We start from the raw sequence: 17,072 nt of genomic DNA, 5'->3' as shown, positions 1-17,072 counted from the left end.
CAGGAAAGGCCATGTGTAGAGATGTGACATTACAACAGCTGGTAGGAGCAGGGGAAGTCACTTTTTTCATAATCCCGATGAAAAAAAGTTTTGTTTATCTACACTTTTCTCCTAAGGTGTGTCCCTGTGAAGCTGAATGACAAACAAGACCAAAAGGAAGTCTTATGCAATAGTGCAAATTACAAATGCCATTTATGAAGTTCCTCACTTGGACATGTGAGGCTAGGCTGTTAGTCTGTAGAATAGTTTTCTTTCCAGAGATGTGAAAGACTGGTTTGCTAAAAGAAAGATAGTTACTCGCACAAAATTTATTAGTTCTGCATAAATATTTTGTTCACTAATTTCCTCACATAATTCACCTGATTTCACTCAATCTCATACTAAATGGAATACTAAAAAGGTGAGAGGAGTAAGTGGCTTACCGAAATATCACCCATACGTGCTAGCAATGAACACTGTTTGCATTAAATTAATTCAATTAACTGCATGATGTATATTAACTGCACATAATTCAATTCAGTGGCCAATTAGTCTCCAGAGTCTCTTAATTATTTAAACCCAGAGACCTTTTGAAGGATTATTTCACTTTATGCAGTGGCTATACAGACAGCATGAACTAGATCCAATAGTGGTGTCAGGTGCCTAAAATACGAATTAATTTATATTTTAAAAAATTCGTTACAGGTAAGTAGACAGGACTATAGTTACATATCACATAGCTACTGAAACAATGATGCAGTCAAGGGTGTTTCTATGAGCTTGTCCTTGAAACTCTCTTCTCCAATAAGGGCAAATCCTAGCTTCCAGTCTGTATCCAAAGGATTGCTTATACATACCCAGGGTACGTTACTGTAAAGCACATGAGTCTCCAACACCCACAAGGAGTCTGTTCAAGCCTTCAGCCAGAGGAGGTGTTCTCAGACCCTATTGATAAATATGCAATGAAGAATGCTGCTCCTCTCTTTCAAACAACCTATACACAATGGCAAGTCCTTGGAAATAGGAAATTGGGATTTAAAAACCCTTGGAAAAGTGGAAATTTATTTGGCCCTTGCTTTAATGACTAGGTTGCCTTCATCAGACACATGTTATATTTGCCTTTGAAATTACATTTCTTTCATTACTTCATGTAAATACATGACATTCATTAGGATAGCTTTGAAATTAATTTAATTTTACTCAGTTCTTCATTGTTGTCCCTCTAAGACTGTCAATTTTTAAATGCAGAAGACGTTAAATTTTTGTCCTGTTCCTGTCTCTTTGAAGGACTTATTTTGATAAGGAAACTGACTTCCAATATGACTCTTTGTTATGTTACTTAAGTCGTTATATTAAACTGACCTCAAAATATTCCTGTGAGGTTGATGTCACCATTACAAGTTTGGAAAATACAGCTATGCCAACCTATGGGATCACCAAAGAAGTTTGTAGATTGTGTTAGACTTCTGGAATCAGATTCTTTTACTTTATTAAATATTCTATTAAATATCCTTAAGATCCCTTCCAACCCAAGCATTTTGATGATCCTATGACAAAATTAAGATGATAGTAATTCCACCGATTGTAGCAATTTTATTTATATAATATTACTGTGTTTCTGAAAATTTATTGGAAACATCCAAGTATGTAGACAGTGGCATCTGTTACAGCTAGAGACTGAAAATATTGGTTAACTAAAACTAGGTTATCTGTCTAAATCTGAGATGTCTGTTAGACTGTCATTAACATTTTAGAGGAAAATTAAATGGGGAAAAAAAACCAACACAAACTTAAACTCATTCTTAAATCCAGGTATTATTACTAGTTTGAAGCATGCAGGACAGCTTCCATTTTTTAGCTACTTGACTTTAAGCACTTCTAAAAGGCTTGGAGTCAAAAAAAAAATTTTGGATGAGTGTGAGGAAAGAAAAACAAACTAGATCCAGTATTTTTGCCAGTCCTGCTGTTTGGAGACTCCCTTTACCATTTGTATTTAATTTTCCTATCTTAGTACAAACCGTCTTTCCAACAGCTCCTGAAAGACAAGATGTGCATCTCCCCGGACATAACCCAGGCAGGAAATTACCAGAAATTAAGAGCCCAGCCTCGCAAATATTTTGTCACGTGAGTAACGTTAGTCAATGGGATACCCACTGACTGTAAATTCTGGCTTCATCAGCATCTAAAGTTGGCAACACAGGTGTACTCCATAAATAATTCACCCTAAACGGCATGTCTGCATTATACAACACATACATCAGCCAATTTTATTTAAGATGTTTCAACTCATACTAGTTCGAGTTATTCTATCATGCTGTTTTTAATCATTTTCTTGCTACGACTACTCATCCTCATGTAGCTGTATGTTATGAACACTGAATTGGGCATGACAGGGAGATTCTGGTGTAATTCAATCATTACAGAAAAACCGACATTCACATATGTTTGTGTTTAGCCTCAATAGGAAGACAGTCAGTCACTTTATACCAGGTTACAACAAATATGATTTTAATAATTCCTCTTGTGAAAAATACTTTTCACATATAATTACTAACAAAATTACTGCAAAAATGAAATCAGTTTTACATGGTTTCTAAAAATTTGCAATCCTATGAATGTAAAAAACCCATGTTGTGAATGAACATTTTATTTAAATTGGGGAGAAATTAAATATTTCTTTAAAAAATCAAATAAAAATGAATACACCCTCTAAAGAAGCTTTCAAACATTCTTACCAAATCACAAACCTCTCCTATCATAAGTGAACTGATTGCAATTCAGTAAGATTCATGGTTGATTAATTCCAAGGAACTTAGAACATTATTCCAAAGTGCTGTTTCCATAATTAAAGAGATAGATTTGCTCTTTCAATGACGTTTATCTTTGAACGAAGTGATCTGCTTCATGATTTGGATCCCCCAGAATGCAGCACAGAGGGAAAACAAGACCTGCAACACAGAATATAAAATGAGAAACAGTATATAAGTTTTTGTGGGTTTTTTTAATTCTACTTATCTGTAAATATAATGAATGGATGAAAACAGAGAACTCCCAAGTAGAAAAATTATACAAGAATTCTAGGCATACTAATAAATGCACTTTAGGAAAGTGAAAACATTTCACAGAAAAAAAATTCACGGAAAAAAGCTTTCTTTTTTCTCTGACTCTTTCTTGTGTGCATTCCTGTTGAATTTTGACAAATGGTCTGAAGAATGCTGACACTGTAAGTTACATGACAGGTACAAATAACCAAAGTAGCCTTAAACAGAATCTATGGCAAAAGAAGTGTTCTCGCTGCAGTACAATAGATCAGTGCTTATTCCCCAGCCTGCTATTTATGATGAGATATAAAGTAGATTGGAAACAAAGGTGCAATACTTTTTGTCTTGTCCTTGGCTCTGTGCAATTTTATTTTTTCTTAGTCAGTGAACTCAATGAGAGATCTAAGAACTTTTTTTCACTAGTTTATTTGCTGAAAACTGCCTTAGGATGAGTAGGAATAATTCTAGAGCGAAGCCTAAATCAGGTAATAGCTCTGTCCAAAAAAACAAGAAGGAGAGCCAGATAAAATGGGTGCACATGTGGGTATGTGTCATCTTGTATTTAAAATTTTCTGAAAGAAACCTTTGACTTTCACACAGAAAAATTATTCTAACTTAGAAAATTGCAAAATTAAGGCAGTTGTTATTGGTTACTGAAGTAAATGAAATTTTTTACTGGGAGTTCCATTTATACTGAAAGATACTTTGTTCGTGTGATTTTTTGTTTGTTTGAAGGAACAGAAAATTTTGAAAAGAAATTGTGAAGTCAGGTTATAATAATTCTTTTTTCAGGTTAATCTGCAATCAAAAGGTATTGACTAGGAGAGCTCCAATTTTACAAATAACATCATTTAACATTCAACATTTAGCAATGCATGCCCAAAGTTCTATTTCTGTTTTCATCTACATAGTCACTCATTGAGGTACATGAGATTACAATGTCCAACATAAATAATAAATTACCATAATACCTAAAAGGTACTAATTTTTCACTCATTGAAGGCAATGTGACAGGATCAGGTCTGATCCCTCTCACAATCTGGGAGAGCTATGCATTCTTAGTAGCACAGGATGAAAATAACACATTGTATCAGTAAGTAGAATTCAAATAAAATAAAATAAAATTCAATTCTCATTCAATCAAGACAAATTCCTTTCAACTGCTTTTGTTGAATGCTTTAATTCTACTTGAGCAAGGGTAGGCAGTCTACTGTGTTTAAAAATCTGATGATGCAGTTGGTGCTGTACTTGAGGACCTATTTGTAAGAGACGCATAAAATGCTCACCAGAAGATTTATTTCTAAGAGTTTCAGACCTTAGGTAGAAAAGATTTAACTTCTTTTTTTTTCTTGCATTATCACAAACACCTTGTAAAACTGCACAGCTCTATTTTTACAGCTACGGAATGGAAAGTTTTTTCTAAGCAGTGCTGCAGGCACACACTATCCATGTTTTGTGAGATTCATTTTTTTTTTTTATACTGAGACACTCTGCAGAAAAAATCTAACTACGAATAACTACCTGTATTCCTGATTTTGCTGTTATGCAGTTGGGATGAGTGTGAATCGTGACATATGTAAAATGATGACTTACACATAACGTGCTCTTACTGTGGAAAAATTCTTTGTCGTGCTATCTCCAGAAACAACTTATCCACTTGTCATAATTAGTACTTCTTTGACACGTTACTAAATTTCTTTCATTCGTCACCTCAGAAAGATCACTCCTATTCCTGGAAGATGCATTAAATATAGAAGTATTTCATTTTCAGAAAAAGCACGTTTAAGCACATTTAATGACTGAGGTGCAGGGCATTTGTAGGGGATTAATGACTGTTGGGAGATGATGATGATCAGCCGAAGAAGCAAAGCCATGGGCCATTAAGCCCCAGGAAATGTCCTCAGCTAAAGACAGTTATTGCTATTATAGCCCAAAACTGGAAAAAAAAGAAAATCTTGTGTGAATTTTTCCTTTTTAAATGGCATGATGCAGTTTCTTCTTTCCTAATTAAAGTCTCTATTGTGAATTTCCTAAAGCAGGCAACTCATGCTTGTGGGAGAGTATTTCAAATTGCAGTTATTATATCCAAAATGGAAAACCACATACTGCACACTGCAGATCTGCAGAACCATTTTGGCTCCATGATTCTATAAAAGTATTGATTCACTGCCTATCAATGTCAGGACTGCCAGTACTTGTGGAAACAATGTATTCAGGAAACAATAATTCTGCAAGGTTGTGGGGGATGGGGGTTTAAGTAAAACCCAAACATCGGGATAAAAAATTAAGGGGCCACATCTTCCCTTGAATGACAGCAATTCTGGCTGGCTCTACTGCTGTAACACTGGCTACCCCGAACAGAGCCAGCTGTATGGGGCTACCAAGCAGAAACTTGCTGTGTAGGTTGGAGTTCAGTTTCTTTTGACTGCTGCTACATATTTTGGAGTAACTAGGCTTAACTCACTTGAATGAATCGTGCAATCAGGTGATGTCAGCAATGGAAAGCTGAGATGATATGTGCCAGAACTCTGAGCAGACAATAGTGTGGGCAGCAGGAAGTAGCAAGGAGCATTCTACCAGACAAGTTGAACTATAGTTGACCAGTATTTTTCTAATGCCCTCAGGAAAACATATTTCCTGAATCCTATGTGCAGGTATTTTGTATTTTCTGTCCAACACTCACACTCTAACAGTTGGTTTTTTACTTGGTTGTTTGGTTTTGTTTTTTTTTTTCTCTTTCTAAATTATTGTCACAGAAATTCTCATTCCTTATTATATTCTCCAAACCCATTAATATTTGTCCTTTGATAAAAATATTCACATATCAGTTTCCTAATTCAGCCAGTTTTGAAATAAAAAGAAAAAATGAGATATTATGCCTTTCTCTATTTTTATACTGAGAAAAGTTCTCCCACAAACAATATTACATAAGAACATAGTTTCAATTCTGTCTTCAAATTAAAAATTACTGTGGACAGTAGTCATATATGGAACAGGCCTTAATGCAGAATTTCTCCCAACCATACATTCAGCCAAGATAAATAGAAACTTTTTGTCTCTTAGTATAAACATTTGTTACATTTACCTGTTGAAGTAACTACAGATTACTTATAGAATGTCCTTTAGACTTCTGGAAGATACTGTCCTCTTACAAATATTTACATTACTTCCTTTCATACAGTCTATTTCCATACAGCCATATTCTCTCTCTGAATAAACCTACAGAAATGCAAATAACATTATTCACAAGAACAAAGATAGCTTAACTAATGGATTGACTGCAGGACTGAGTCTGCTCTTCACAGGAAATTCCCACTGGAGCAATCTAAGTTTATTAGGCTGTAAAGTAGTTTAAAATCATTAGCTAAATTCAGGCACCCACTTCTGCATGATTAGCTTTGTTGCTGAACACTAATGTTTTCTGCCATTTTCTCTTCTATAATGTCTTTGTATATCTGAGATGCTTAGACATAGTGTCTTTCTTCTTGCAGATTTCATCTGGATGGAATTAGAAGGTTTTAGACACTGGTCTAAAAATATAGTCAAATGTCCAAAGATATTCCTGCTTTAAGGAGGGGGAAGAGTCTTGAACCACAACACCTCAGCTACTTTACTAAATCATTCAATGATTCTCTGGCATTTGTCAGATTCTGCCCAGACATGTTCACTTCAAATTTTGCTGCAGAGACAGCCTGCAACTGTTCAACGAATTTGCTCTTTCTGGGGTACAACACCATGAGAATGGGCATGTTTATGTCACTGAATTCTCTGAACATCTCAGTGCTGGGGAATGTATTCCTGGCTCTGGAGAGAGCTCAGGAAGATCAGCACATCCACGTACTTCATTAAGTTGGCTGTTCACATCATAAAGTGGACCTGGTACTGGCAAATATGATAAACAATTAGTTCTCTCAATGTGTGCTGAAAATTGTCAATGTGATATGATAAATGTTTAACTGATACTTCAAATCAACCACCATTAAGGCTCTTTTTAAATTCTTTGTATAACAATCTGTACATGGCTTCTTCAAAGGCACCAGACATCATTTCATCCTATCAATAGTAATGATAGAGTAATTTTTAGACTTTGTCTGAGAAGGCTGTGCCTGGGTAATCACTGTCCTTTCCTAGTAAAGATGGATATCATTAACTGATACAACAGTTAAAAAACCCCCCTAATACTGATAACAAAATGGTTGAAAAAAACTATTTCATATTTCATAAGTACCCAAAGGATGTATTTTTCACTAATACCACCATTGTTTTCCCATTTCTCTACAGAGGACTATTACAGGTGCTGAAATACACAGAGGAGATAGAAAATATATTTCTCAGAAGTAGGGAAAGAGGTTGACTATTTCTGGAAGTCAGAATTAGGGTAACAAATGCATGGATCTTCATTCTCAGTGTAATGTTTCAAGATGAGCAGTCTTGTAGAGAAATGTCATGACATTAACAGCAGATGCAAAAATCACTAATCTTGTACAGTGCACAGATCAAGAAGATTGCACTAGCAAAAAGCTGCAATAATAATAGCTGGAAAGGGAAACCAAGAAACAGTACAGTTTCTTCTCTGTGTGATGACTCCCATATACTTGGAAATATATGTAGAAGAAAGTGGGAAGACAATTTTTCTTTCTTTTGGTGAAGAAAGGGAACAGGGACAACTATGATAAAAGTGGCTTCACAGCTTTTGTTCAAGATTTCTGTAAAAGTAGCAGGATGTCTGGAAAACCTTCATAAGGGTTCATGACATGCATTCAGATTATTGGTGCAGTACGTCTCACAGATTCAGCACTCCCCTGACCTAGAACAAGGTGTGTATTTGATGTTCCTGCTCATTGCAGGAAAGATGGAACCAGATGATCCAAGGGTTCCTTCCAACCCTAACTATTCTATGACTCTGTGATTAAGACCTTGTTGGCCCATACAGGATTAAGCCAAGTATCTTCAACACCTACAAAGCATATTAATAGTTCACTCACAGAATGGCTTCTTCTTTCTGTGATACACCTCCCTAGTTATACTTCATTACAAACAAATAATGAGAAAATAAAAGGAAAGAGATATATATATATATATATCTCCCTTTTATTATGTTAAATGTTTTAAACATTCCTTCTTTTATTAAAATATGGTCTAAGACTCTGAAGCTGGATAATGCATGAAAACATAGGCTGCAAAAGCCCCCATACCTTAAAAGGCTTATATTACCTATGCAGGAAAGAGAAAGAAAGATCTGGAGGAAAGATATCTATTTCTCAGTTGCTTTCACAGCTGGACACATCCCCACTATGAAATCAAGTGCACTGCAGAGATGCCTGAGCTAGCAAGCACATAAGCTGCTAAATCTCAGCACAGCACCAGGTTCACTCTGTCTTTCCTGGCATTGCACACAAGCCAGTAAGTCACATTCCTCAGTTAAATACATGGGGATTTTTACACAGCAGTGATACTGCAGTTATATTTAGACCTAAAATGCCTTATGTGCATTCACCATGTTATCTGGCATCATGTGCTTAGGAGAAGCCAGTCTCTCAAATCACTTGTGGAGATAAATATATCCTATTGAATTGTTACCTATGAAATACCTTTTCTCTTGAGTCACAAAATAATCCACAACCTAAGCACTAGGATTAGGATGGTTTTACCTCATTCCCCAAAACATAAAAAACCCACTAAAGTGGGAAGCTTTGCTGTCAGTCATATGAATAGGAACTCCATAATGTGTTAATAATTATTAAATCTTCACCTCACGATGAGCTAATGTAAGCTGGAGATGGTATCAACATCATAATAATTAACATATACATAAACTCTCTGCATCTCTTCAGTATGAAATTTCTCTTAAAATATTTTATTGAAACATCTGATAATACTTTCCAAAGCATTACCTAATTCTGCCTATAAATTTCTAGATCATTCTAAAATGTTTATCTATTTCGAGTTGTCCTCAAAGTAAAACCATGCTAAACAGAAAAACTCTTTTTATCTGTTCAATGCATATTTAAAAATAACTTCTGAACCAAGTCTGTTTCATTCTTTTGCAAATAATTTCCAGAAAAAAATAGTGTTTATGAATTATCATCATCACTTAAAAATGTCATAAAACCTGCAAACAAAGCTTACACTTTGTTACACATTCTAGAGCACAACAGTATTTTAGAATTTCTTTCATATTGCTTTAGTTTCATTTCTGACAACACAGTTCTGAAAAACAAGTTCAAAGATCAACAGTTTTCAAAGACCTTAATTTTGAATGTCACCTTTTTTATTTCAAATGTTATGTAATTTTTCAGCCTCCATTTCCCCCCCAAATTTGAGAAACAACAGCCATGGAAATTTTCTCATTATATTATCAATCAACAGTTAAAAATAAAGCTTTCAGAAAAGTTAACAAAACTGATGACAAAACAAGATGACAAAATTTACTCAATCTGTAAACATACCAGTTTAATCTTTTGCAGGCTTAGGCCAAATGAGATTGAAAGAGTTATTAATAGATGTTCATTGCAGAAATGAAATATTTGAGATAGCCTGGTCTCAGTTTGGCTAAAGCCATTGAGTTTATTTTCTTAAACATTTAAACAGGAAATGTACCCACTGAGATGAAACATCTCATTTACTTTATGCCTGTCAGCAGCTGTAGCATAATTGCATACACTCCACTGCATCACTTCTAGCTCAAACACAAGTTGGAGGGTAAGCCAGTCATCTGCAAAGAAGTATTTCACTTTACAGGATATTATTTAAATTATATGTAAAGAGCAGTTTAATCTCCCTTATTCAAAAAAAAAACAAAAACCTCATTTTACTTGAATTGATAGTTTACTGTACAGATCTTAGATTTTATCAAATTTATATTGTTCTCTTAGGCTTAAAGAATTGAATGTTTTTAAATCCAATATTCTACGTGAGAAAGGCTGAGCACATATATAAGAGTAAGGGTATCCTTTTTATATAGTCATGGCTTTACGAAAAGTTTGGGTACCAGACTGCTTATCCTGTGAGAGTAAATTCATTTAAATGATGCACGCAGGAGGGAGCTCTCCTTTATGCCTTCATCCTTGCTTGAAAATACAGAAAAATTAAAGCTACAGGAAAAAAAATTGTAGTTTGAACATAAAAGAAAAATTGCTAAACATAACATTTCAGAATTTGGACTGGATAGTACCTGGCTCTGTAACATTGCCCAGATAAGCATCTACGGAGATAATTCAGTCTCTTCAATCCTTTCATGTTTTATGTCAGTTTAATACAATAATATACTGAAATTGCAGGAAAAATTTTAGGTAAGTCAGTGTCCAATCTCTCCATCATTAGCAGACATAAAATAATGTTTGCTTCTATATGGATGCCTTCCTTTCAGAGTGTGGCTATAGCGCATAAGCACCCTGGCAGGGTGATGAACAGAGCCAAGAGCAGTCTGTCAGCCTGGAGAGTTCTGACAAAGGGGGCTGCAAAATGATCTTCACTCACTGGTATACTAAATATTCTCTTGAGAAAAAGTTGACTAGCTAGGAGCTCCAAAATGGAAACTTTTCCATTGTGTGTGAGGAAAAAATATTAAAAAAGTAATCCCAGCCTTTAATTATAACCCACAGACATTAGATCACTGACGGGAAAAACTTTGCTGCAGATGTTGAAGAGAAGTGATGGGGAAAAGCTGGCTACTGTGACTAACACAGTCACAAAAAGGATTAAGAACGTGCAAAGAAGGATAAAACAATTGAGTGACAAGCGGACAGGGTTTCTAGTAGAGTGAACACCAGAACAGCATTCAAGACAGACAGGGCTAAAAGTCACCCAGAATTAAGACTGATCTTAAACCTAACATGTTGCAAGGAGAAATTAATTTAATTAAAAATGAAGAAAATGGAAGGTTGTTCTCAGCATTAAAAAAATCAAACCAAACCAACCAGCCAAAAAACCACCAACTTTTGAATGAAGGAAATGGGTTAATATTCATTCATACCAAAAAGGAAAAATCTTGCCATAGAAGATACATGTCCAAGTCAAAGACAGACAGAACACACCCATCCTGTTGGCCAACCCTCTTTTGAGGCCAAAGGCAGTGAACTGTGACTGTTTTTAAGTTCAAGGAGAAGAAAAATGTGCTGAGGTCAATCAAGCCCTCTGTCCATCCCTTTACACGGAAAAGTAGATCTCCTGGCTGTTGGTGTCTCTCTTCCCTGCTCTCAAGACACTCTTCCTGTGTGCTGGCTTGTTGCTTCTATTCTTGTCTGGGGAAACTCCCATTTGTTCCCAAAACTCATCATCTTTCAATTATATGAAAGAAGTTGTTATTGACATTAACCACAGATGTATTCAAATGGCCTAAATCATTCATATTCCAACTCATTATGTCAAGCCAATGTAATTGTATTATTTAATTGAGTTAGAGAAAAAAAATTAATGGAAGTAATCTATGTGACTTTTTACTAGGAAAACTAGGGGACTATGGTCTAAATGAAACTTTCTGGAGGGTACAGAACTGAGTGCTAGAAGAGACATTCATGAAAGAAGAATAAATTACTATATCACAAAATGAGAGATAATCATAATTTAGATGAAAAATCAGGCATGATTTTTCTAACATTTCTAATATACAAAAATATATGAAACATCTCTCTTTTCCTGAAAAATGGGAGATTTTATAGTAGATTTTTAAAAATCTGGAAACGCTGAAGGAAATGTGTGATTTAATAGAAACGGAAGATACTAAACTTAAGAGAAACCAAGTATGCTATGAGGAATAATCATTAGGGAGGAGTACATAAAAAAAAAAAAAAAGAGAGTTAGAGGAGTTTGTAACCAAAACACGTCTCAACCAAACAGTGGTGATACAAAAAGATGTCAGTATCAATGCGGAAGATATTAACAGAAGCTTTTCATGTAGTCCACAGGTATTGATCCAGTCTACTGAAAGTTGGTGAAGTCTTTAAGGAAACCATAGATAAGCTGGATATAGTCATGAAGTAGACTACAAGAATTATAAAAGGTTTAGAAAAGCTGACTTGCAGGAAAGCTTGAAGCAATTCTGCTGTGCATTCTTGAGAAAACAAACAAACAAACAAACAAACAAAAAACCACTCAGAAGGGGAAGAAGATCAATCTTCTGCCACGTAAAAGACTAATACAAAAAGAAAAGATGATAAGCTAGTGCTCAGGGTAATGGAAACAACAATATCTTTTCTAACTAAAACTTTCATTATATAGTGGATGGCTATAGGGATGACATAGTGCTGGAATCAGTTACGTAAGGAAGCTGCTGTGTAAATGGTTAGACAGGCATGTGTCTCTGGTGTAGCTGTACTTGATCCTTCTTCAGTGCAGGCTCTCCACCAGATCGGTATTTTTGTTTATTCCCAACGAATGCAAAAGCACTCTTCACCTCTAACTAACTTTTGCTAAGCTCTAATTTCCGAACAGTGGTTAATAAAGATGTGACTACTTAGCACATGGAGCAACCATAACTTAGCAACTTTTTTTTCTGCAATAAGCAACCTTGCATAAGACTTTTCTGATTCAGTCTCAGATGTGGTTTTCACCTTAGTAGAAGTATGAAAAGCAGAATATGTTTCTGCCAGTGGACAGGGTTGAACCTGCTTCCCATTAGAGTAGTCATAGGACTATTACATTTGAGATCAGCTTGCATTGGCTCTTCAGTCAATAGCTGCAAAGGCTGCTGGCAGAAGCATGAGTTAGTTCACTCCCATTTTACACTCAGCATACTCTACACTGAAGCCATGGGAGTGCATAGTCAAAATCATTTGCCTTTAAGACTGAAAGAGTGATTGAGTAGTTATGGTAAAAGCCTGGGATGCTGGGCTATTCAGTCTGCGTTCTTTGGCATAGATTAGGCAGCATAGAGCAAGACATTTAGCCTTTACAGTTTCTTAGCCGCAAAACAAGTAATTACTCTGTTTCCCTAAAAAAGAGTTACTTTCCAATCCCTGTTTTACTAAAATCTCAGATAGTTTCATTCACTACAGTAACGCTGAGAAGACAAAGACATTTCAAAAATACTTAGATTTAGCCCTCTGTGGTTTTTTTTCTCTGACAAACCTCATATCCATAATTCTGAATCCATACTTTTTTTTAATATCTCAACATTTATGTATTTGGATAAACACAACAGACGTCCTTTAAAATCACATCATTGCATGCATTTCTTATTTCACTCCAGCTATTGAGCAATCTTAATTCCATAACTCATGGAACTGACCACATGAACAGCTAAAAATGGTGTGAGAATTTTTTTCCATCTCATGATTAGATTGGTTTTAAAAAACCCTCACAAATCACTATATTATTAACAATGGCAGAATGCTGGAAAAAATACCAGTTCAGGTTTCTGTATCATATGAATATATCCTTTTCTTATTCTAAGTTTTTGGGTTGGGTTTTTGGTTTTGTTCTTTTTTTTCCCCTGTGTTGAACCCTGGATTAAAAAGCATGTTGTGCCCTAAATATGCTTGTCTTGGAAAGGCTACTTGGTATTGTTGTATTTGTATGTCAAAGGGAGGACTGAAGTCTCAACAATTGTTAACCTCTCCCATGGTGTGCTAATAAAAGGTCAGAGACCCATATGTGGCTTACAGCCTGGGGAATTTCTCTCAATGTTCTGCCAGGGATGGGATTGCCTGAACGACTTCTCTTGTAAGTTTTAAGCCATAAACTGCATCCTACTTGGCTTGCTGTGCCAAAACCAGACCCAAGGGTATCCAGAGTCTTGGCTGATGGGAAAAAATGAGTGCTTCCTATGGAAGCCACAGATGTTTTCCTGAGAGAGAGAGAGCACAGATGCTCAAATATTTCTCTGCTTTCTGTTTCTGACTACCTGTTCTGGCAGCAGTTCCAAGAAAGGGGGAGGACAGAGGCAGGCATCCAGCTGCTTTCAATAAGCCTTGGCAGCACAGGTAGTGGTTGCCTAAACACTAAAAATGTTCAAGAAGGAATTTTTTTCTGGATTTCAAACTATAAAAAAGGTGGAGGCATGCACTAATGCTCCCCACCTTCCCATCTTGAGGAGAAATTCAGTGATCAGTATAAATACCTTAATTACAAAAGCAGAGACTATTTCACTATTGAAAGATATCACTCATAGAAGTGTATGTTTGTATGTATATAAATATATGTACACAGAAACTCAAGCAGATATAAAAAATATATACGTCCAGTGCATTTTCTAGAAAGATTTGTTTCTTCCATCAGATAGTAGGTTGACTGTTATAATACGGATTTGATTTTGAATTGTGAGGCCATAGTTATTCCCAGTGTAACTCTCTGAAGTCAAAGAGAACACATATGCAAAGTTATATTATACATTGATTTGGCCCAGAATTGTATTTAACATCAACTGCCTCATAAATATCACTGAAATCACATTACATTAGGATGTGGCTTATGATACTGTTTAGTAACTATTTAGTAGTTATTCATGTCTGCCATTTTTTGCATATACATATTGATGTCCAATGATCTTTTCATAGATATACTTGGTCAACAGTCTATGTTTCTGTTCTGCACAGGTTACACAGCTGGTTCGAAGCCCTTATATTGACACTGTTCAAAAATTTTCTCCAGTTCTACCTTTTGAAGTTATGTAAATATTTCTTAAATGGACTTCATTAGTCAAATTACAACACAGTAAATTAATGTAAGCAAAAATTGAATAGCAGATAGTTACAGCTGATAAGTAAACAGCAGAACACCATATCCATAAGACTGTAAGCCCCCTGGATTTAATGGTCATTAATTGCTCAGTTAATCAGCAGAAGCACTCTCAGTTAAGCTTACAGTTCACTAGTTTATTTGCTTAAGGACTGCTCTGTCAGTCTTTCTCATGGTTGCACCTGTTTGTTACCTGCAGTGCTCATTCAGTGCCTGCCCCTTTTGCTACAGCTTCTTTTCCTATGAAATGAAAAAACATCTGTCTATCAAGAAGGGAAGTAAGCAGATGAGCGCCGATGTCTGCAAAAACCTTTGGAAAAGAGCAGTTCTATAAAAGTGGTGATGCTTCCTAATAGACAATCAAAAAGGAATTCTTCCCACAAGACATCTAAATGATGTTCCCTTCAAGACTCCCATCAGGCTGCTTAAACAGCCACTGACCAGTCTTCCTCAGAGCAATCCCTCTCCAACCGATTGTTCAAGACCTTTCATTTACATTCAATCCCCCCAACTTTTTGTTCTTTATGTCTTGATTGCTGCCTACACACTAGACACCTTTTTCTACTTCAACCTAGTGATCAAACTACATTACCAATGCTCTTGCACTAAAAGCCAAGCTGCATTCCTAGCCAGTACTTTCCCCAGACAGAGCAATAGCTTTGGATTGACAGCTTCCACAAATGTACTCTGTTATTGAGGGTCTGAGCCCATCCTCAAACTAGAGCTGATGAGATCAAGTCAAGTCCAGCATGGAAGACACAATATTTCTAAAGCATAAGGATAAGATCAGCTCTAAGGATCAGCTCTAAGTGGTGATCTCATAGCTCAGCCATGCAGGCTTCTGCTCTTCTCTTAGAGATAGAAACCACCAGCAAGACGGTGAAGGAGTCCTATGAATCCTTCTAGGAAAGAAACTAGAGGAAGCAAGTGGTTTTACATGAGAAATCAGCAAGTCTGGGCTTGTAAAAAAGTCACAAATTCAGAAAAAGAACTACTGTATTTAAGCCACTCATTTATTGTACTTCCTTGCCAGACCTTTCTGCTTTGTTGTCCTAGTATTTGTAACATAGAATCTGATACTCTAGCAACTAAAAAGTGAGCAATCCTCCCTTTTTTCTCCAAACTAATTGACAGGTGCTTAAAAATGTCAGGTGGCTGCTCAAGATAAAGTGTCCTATTCTGACAATAAGAATCAATCCCTCACTACCTTTTTAAATAAGAATGTAACCATTTTCAACTGTTCATTAAGGATCAAAGAGGTTTTTCTGATGACTAATTAACCTACAATTAATCTAGGTAATGATATATTTATCTCTAGTTTTAGTTTAATTATTTGAAATATTTTGTGTTAACTCTTTTAATTATTTTTCTACTCTTAAACTAACTCATAAGGAATTTTTCCATTTTTTGGTTTAAATTATCTCCTGTTTTTTTACATTCTTCAAGCACTCTCAGAATAGAAGGTTTTTGCAGTTATGCATATACATCAGACAAATGATTCTTTCAGCAGTACTATAAAACCAAATTGTTTTTTTTTCGTTGAAAGCCCGCATACTTAAATACTGAATCATACAGAAATACAGAAAATAAGTGTGTTATCATAATAATTATTAAAGCCAGACAGTGAAAGGAAAGAGGGTTACAGAAGTGTAGGCACAGTTCTGAAAAATTCATATACATATATATATGTATGTGCGTGTGATATAAGAACAAATCTCGCAACCCTTACTCACAAAAGTAATCTTACTGAAGTCTATAGGAGGACAGACATAAAAAATGCAGTATTAACCCTGAAAGCCTGATAGAAGTCCACTCATTTTTTCAGCTATGAGAACAAGTATTGCATAAAAAAAAAAAGATGTCCAGATGAGTAAAAGGGCTCAGCAACAAGATAATCTTATAGAAGACTTACAGACATGTCTATAGTGATGACAGATGATAGAACCTGAGGAGAGGCTATTATAGAAAATTTGGAGTATGGCATTGAGTCTCATGACTGTTAAAGAAAATACTGTCAGATACTACGAGATGAATCTGTATATAAGGGAATTTACTACTGTAACCATAATGACACCATCAGAGAGGACAGATTTTTTGAATAAAGAAGCAGCTAACTAGCTAAAAAAACCCACCTCTACCTGCCACTAATCAGAGAAAAAGAAATGACTGAGCTACCCATAGACTGAAAAAAGCTTATCACAGTCTGCAGTATTATGTAAATGCATTCAGGATTAGAGGAGAAAAAAAAGTGAAGTAGAATCAAACAAGTCTGAACACAGATGTTGTCTTTTTGAATAAACAAACATGAGTTCTTCATTAACTAAACACACACAGTTATTTAATTTAAATGCATAGGTTTGTTCTAGCTGTAGCTAG

The 17,072-nt window shown here is 35.5% G+C and overlaps 1 protein-coding gene across 1 annotated transcript in view; it reads right to left on the bottom strand.

Annotated features, from left to right (window-relative positions):
* Positions 1 to 2,216: 2,216 nt before the first annotated feature.
* Positions 2,217 to 17,072, bottom strand: part of AGMO (alkylglycerol monooxygenase) — a 188,987-nt gene continuing 174,131 nt past the window's right edge. Inside the window, exon 13 of the mRNA XM_032708002.1 lies at positions 2,217 to 2,927. Within this exon, the coding sequence (XP_032563893.1) occupies positions 2,847 to 2,927 (81 nt within the window). The 3' untranslated portion in view covers positions 2,217 to 2,846. The remainder of the gene's footprint in view (positions 2,928 to 17,072) is intronic.

This window comes from Chiroxiphia lanceolata, chromosome 1, assembly GCF_009829145.1.
Source record: "Chiroxiphia lanceolata isolate bChiLan1 chromosome 1, bChiLan1.pri, whole genome shotgun sequence".
In the NCBI taxonomy this organism is placed as follows: domain Eukaryota; kingdom Metazoa; phylum Chordata; class Aves; order Passeriformes; family Pipridae; genus Chiroxiphia; species Chiroxiphia lanceolata.
Note: the sequence above shows the minus strand (reverse complement) of the source record. Positions and strands in the feature narration are given on the sequence as shown.